Source organism: Vitis riparia, chromosome 11 (assembly GCF_004353265.1).
Source record: "Vitis riparia cultivar Riparia Gloire de Montpellier isolate 1030 chromosome 11, EGFV_Vit.rip_1.0, whole genome shotgun sequence".
In the NCBI taxonomy this organism is placed as follows: domain Eukaryota; kingdom Viridiplantae; phylum Streptophyta; class Magnoliopsida; order Vitales; family Vitaceae; genus Vitis; species Vitis riparia.
The window spans coordinates 14,556,287-14,562,018 of NC_048441.1; the positions used below are offsets into that span (position 1 = coordinate 14,556,287).

The 5,732-nt window shown below is 33.6% G+C and overlaps 1 protein-coding gene across 1 annotated transcript; it reads right to left on the minus strand.

The window, feature by feature from the left end:
- Window positions 1-854: 854 nt before the first annotated feature.
- Window positions 855-3,040, minus strand: LOC117925659 (U11/U12 small nuclear ribonucleoprotein 25 kDa protein-like). Its single transcript, XM_034844724.1, has 4 exons — window positions 2,772-3,040; window positions 2,576-2,675; window positions 2,324-2,423; window positions 855-1,632 (listed from the first exon to the last, which is right to left on the minus strand). Exons 1-4 carry the CDS (start codon window positions 2,935-2,937, stop codon window positions 1,579-1,581), a joined length of 420 nt encoding a protein of 139 aa, XP_034700615.1. The 5' UTR covers window positions 2,938-3,040; the 3' UTR covers window positions 855-1,578.
- Window positions 3,041-5,732: the final 2,692 nt, after the last annotated feature.

The window sequence follows — 5,732 nt, forward strand, 5'->3', positions numbered from 1 at the left end:
ATTCTTGAACTTCTAGAGCAGTTTCTTATTTGGTATATTCATTTTTTTTTTGGAAGAAAATGGCGTAAGAATTTAGTCATTTACAACCAAAATTGTAGTTTATAGCAATCTCAAAATGGGAAGCCAATCCATGAAAAAAGAAGCGGTTGGGGAGATTATGACAATTCCACTGCTGCTCGACCTGAGAATCAAGACCCTTATCCTTATGCTTCTCCAAACTGGTATTCCACAGCTACCTCATCCTCCACATTCTTTTGTCCCTTCCCCATGGTACCGCCTCATCAGCTGCCTCATCCTCCATATTCTTTTGTCCCTTCAATAAACTTCTGTTGAATCTTTGACATCCTCTCCTTCAACTGACTTCATTCAGCACTACTATTATCATCACACCTAACCTTGCCCCTCCTCCAAAGTTAGCAGAAAATTTTCACTAGTTATCAGCTTTATCAAATGAGTGAGTTAAAAATATTTGAGAACTTCTCTCATTCACAATTTCACTGCTCAAGTAATCTGACTGAAATCTTCTGCAAATCAAGCAGATTCTTTTTACAATTAACCCACTAAATCGGAACCCATCACATACTTCATGCACTGAAGTAATTAGCCATAGGTAATTTCTATCGCTGGTAATTTAATCAGCAAGAGTAGATATGACATCCAGTATTGGTTGTCACGAACCACAGGGCATTCTAGAATGGTAATTTAATCCTTAGGCGATTATGGGTTAGAGCAGGGATGGCCTGGGATCCATATTGTAGCTACAAAGGATGCAATCAAATCCAATGAACTTGTTTTCAATTCATTTGAGAGAGAGAGAGAGAGAGAGAGAGAGAGAGAGAGAGAGAGAATAACAATTAGAAACAGTAAAATACATTCACATTTGCTATACTTCACTCATAATCAAAATGGGAAGACAACTGTCCAATCAAGTTTAGAAACTTGGAACAAAATAGATCTTGAAATAGTTATTCTGGTCTAATAATTATAAAAAATAAAAATAGAAAAGGAAATGTAGAATCACCATAAGCAGTCATATATCCAATCTTCATTTGCTGGGTTTATCTGAAAGATGAACCATCCTCAGGTAAACTCTTAAACAATACCCTGCAAATCTCAACAAGCAATTCTTTCCTTGTCTCAACTTGTTATCGCCATGCCCAACAATTTGAAGAATGATAGCCACCTTTTCTAATAGTGTGATAATTTGAACTCTCAGCTGTTGAATGAAATCAAGGTCTCTCCTATCCACCTTTTCTAACACTCCCTATGTTTCTCCTGACAAGCATCATCTTCGTCTTTCTGCATTTTCTCTTTCATGGGCATTGTTCACAGTTTCAACCCAAAGCTGATATAAGATGATGATTTTTCATGGTATATATAGATTGAATCAGATCCCAAAGGATCTATCCCAATTTCCAAAAGGAATTATTAAGCTAATCAGCAAGGTCATCCTAAATCATAATACCTACCATCCTTCGAACAGTCGTGTAACCTTTGTACAATGAGAATAGAAAACCATGAAGAGCAAGCCACTCAGAAAATCTTGCACTATGAACTGTTCACAACCAGCACTGATCCTTAATCTTCCAAATCCAGGTTGTAGTTAACTGACAAGTGGCGGACAAATTGGAGCTGTATTTACCAGAAAAAAAAAAAAAAAAGGAGTTATTATTGTGCCATAGAAAGTGGTAACAGTTAGCACCAAAGAATTAAACAATAAAGCATTTGAAAAATGTAAATAATAATGCAGAATTCTAAATTTCTAACTAGAAATTCTGACATGACACATATCAAAAGGGAAAAAAAATGCTGCATGGAATCAACATTCTATTAATGATACTTCAGTAGCCAGAAAAATCCAAGTCCCCCAAGTCTCCATCCCTTGTACACTGGTCCTCAATCCTCAAAAGGTCATATTATCACCCAGGCAATCAATGGAAAACTCAAGAACAGAAGACATTCTATTCTAAATTTTCCTGTTCCATCAAAACTGAGCAAAATTTTGAGATGTTTCAGAGGAGGCAGGAGGCATAAGAAAACCTTGGAATGGTCTATATATGAAGCTTAGGCAATCCCCATAAGATTATGCCAAAAAAAATAAATGTTCTGGTGATTACTTTTAACATATGGGCTATATGAATACTGTTTTGTGACCTAAAAGCTTCTGTCTATAAACTGCATCTATATGTGTAATGTTTTATAGATGTTGATTAGTACTTAATCAATTTAATTTCCATCATGAAGATCTGTCTAACCAATTCAACAGAGGCAGGCAGATACAAAGTGCACAACTTTCAGCAAGAAATTAGAATATCATGATCACCTGATCCCCGTCCTTGATCCGAAAATCTCGAATATACATCTTGTCATCAAAGAGCTTCCATCTTTTATAGCACAAGCAAAAATGAAGCCACACAAGCGACCTGCTTGCAAAAGATTTAAAACCACACGAAAAAAAACGAGAGAAACTGAATTAAATGCTTAAACCCGTAAACTTTGAACAACTAAAATTTGTGCTATGAAGTCTCATAACAAACAAAATCAACTCAGGAAGAACTTACAAACAACACCATACCATGATATCTTAGTTTGTCCCTCCTCTTGAGTCTGTCCAAAGGCCTTCACCACTGCCTCTTTCAGTTCTGCTATGGAGGCACCCTTGGGAACTTGGATCTCTGCAATCATGAAAATATATTTCCAAATTGAAATCACATCCAAACAATCTTTGACATATAAGTATATGCAAAGCAGTGGATTTCCAATTAGTATACCGAAACAAGAGCCATCCAGTTTGAGGACAGACAGCCTGAGAAGTTGCTGAGGCAGCTTCTGATACGCAAAGCTCTCCCTAATGCCGCAATCCTCAGGCTGAGGAGAAGATGAAGATGCAATACCGCACATGCAAGCCTCTAAAAACACCGGTCCAAGGCCTGGCATAATGTGAAAACCCTTACTTCAAAGTATTTTATCAATCCGTATATGGGTTTGTGTTTTCTCCTTTTTTCTACAGAGTCCCTGGTGTGAGATGTTGATGAAAACCCCAACCTTCCCATCGGAGGTTCTGTGGGGGTGATAATGATATGCAGAGGAGAGACTGTTATTTCAGTTGGATGGTTTGGCGGGGAACTCGGAAATACCTGTAATGATCCAGATATAGGCATATAGCAGAAGGCGACGACGTCGTTTAGAGAGATGAACAAATCGGTTAGGAAACGCAAATGCTTCTGTATGGGCGTCAAAGATGGTGCTCACAGCCCAGGCCAGCTCACTTTTTTACTTGGTTTGTTCATCTTTTTACAATTGTAAGCATTTTATTTCTTCTCTTTTGGTTTCAAATTTGATCATAGAGATTCAAATTTTTTAGTTCAAAGTAGTCCCCATTCTGCTGGTAGCATGTGTAGATCAAGAGACATAAATTTCTAAAATTACATTAATAAATTAATTAATACCTATGGTTTATTTTGATTTTCTATGGGAGGGTCAACACGGACCAAAAGTGGGACGATAGATATTTCGATGATTTTTCTAAAATATCATCAAAAATATCGGAATTTATCAATATTTTTATCAATTTTTTAAGAAATTTTTTTTTTCTTTTTTTTAAGTCAACACGGCTCAACAGAGGCCAATCCCTTCAAATTTGACACATCCATTATGTTTGGTTTTTTCAAAGGAAAAACGATAAATTAAAAAAAAAATTAATATGGATTATAAAATTTTAATTATATATATTCATGATAAACTAAATATAATAAAATTATTTTTCTTTTTTTAGCATTTTCTTGGGACCAAAAATTGTAATCATCATTTGTTATCGTCCTTGTTTAAAATAAACAATGCAATGAAGAAAAATATAAATTATTTGTGCATTAATAGGGAAAAAAAACAAAGAAAATCATCGATCCATTATTTTGAGACACATGCATTTTGCTTATAAAGTTATGGTTGTTGGAGTCCATACAAGTAGCTGCATGTAAATCAAATCTCGTACATAAAAAATAATATCTTCACTTACCATCTGAATTCAATTATGTCATGATGAGCACTAATGATTATTGTTTTATTATTGTCATGGTAGTTGCAAATAACCAAATTAGAAACATAAGCATGGTTGACAATTATTTTTTAAAATAATTTTTGGTTTTTTTAAATAAAAAACAAGAGAACACTATTTGAGTATGGAACAAGGAAAATATGATTGTTGTAATTGTTTTCAAAAACAATTCTGAAAAATAGTTTTTGAAAATTGTTGTATGATGTTTTGTAAAACAAAAATTTGTTTAAAAACTTAAAATATTTTTTTAACTTGTTTTTAATATTTTTTTAAAAAATTGTATATCAAATGCTTTATTTTTAATTATTCTATATATGATTGTATAATTATTTTCTAAAACAATCGTAAAAAATAAATAAAAATAATTAAAATATGTTATTTGAAAATACTCTGTTTTTTTTTTTTTTTTTTTAATTTGGAGAATAGAAAAAAGAAAACAATTACCACAAAAACAGTTACCAGATAGGTTGGATGCTTCCGGATAATATGTTTTAGTTATTTTGATTTTTTTTACAACTGATTTAAACAATAATTATAAGAATAATTAAAAATAAAATATTATAAAAAAATTATTTTTAAAAACTAGAAAATAGATTAAAAGTATTTTTGAATCGAGACATACTACGGTTCTAAACATCATAAAACAATTTTGAAAAACTGTTTGTGAAAACACTTTTCAAACAGAGCTGAGGGTTTTCAATTACGTAGAAGCTAGGTTCTGAGCCGGTTTGACACCGAAGAACACAGAACTGTTGTTTCCTTCTCCTTAATTCGTTGTTCAGAGTAAGCTAGCTTGTAACAATCTGAAGTTCAAAGTAATTCCTATATGCCGCTGTAGTTTCAGCTCCATCAGAGATCATAATTTTAGGGTGCCTTTTAGAAGCAGCAGCAGGCTTGGTGGCAGTGCTTCTAGTCGCCATCAAAACTACCTTGTAAGAACTGCTTCTAAAGGCCATATATATATATATATATAGTGCAGATATTGAGCAAGCCAGCAATTACAAGAAGCATGAACTGGAAATTTTACAAAATGGGGAAAACCCATAATCAAAATGCTAGAAGTATCGACTATTGAGCATGCGGGGAGCTGTCGTTTCAGTACTGTAAGGCTCCTTTGACCAACTATCTTACCCCACAGAACAGTTAGTTAAAGCTTTTCTGCTTTAACTGAGAAAACGAAATGAAACTACATATATATATATATATATATACATATAGAAGTCAGTTCCAGATGGGTCAAGATTCTTTGATTTCTCTTCCTGCTAGGCTTTGTAACTGATGATCAAGTAATATTAGTTGTGGGGGTGTTTGGATGACACATGGAATTATTACAGTCAGTTTGATACAGTACTTTTGTAGGAGGTAGAAATGGGTTTACTAGAATGGAAAAGAAAAGAAAGGATCCATGTATTATCATCACCGGTTGTAAAGCTTAAAAAAGATCAACATTTCTTAATTTCTGCATGTATGGTCCTGCCTCCACTAATTGATCATTCTAGGTTGGTCAATCTGTATAGCTTCAAAATATTGTGTCAAAACAACAGTATGATGATTGGTTGCTATGAATGGAAGATGCAATCCAACTTATATATGTATATACAATTAGAAATAAACACATCCAAACGATGAATTGATTTAAGTTTGAAACTTGTACATGTGATTCCATGCAATCCGCAAG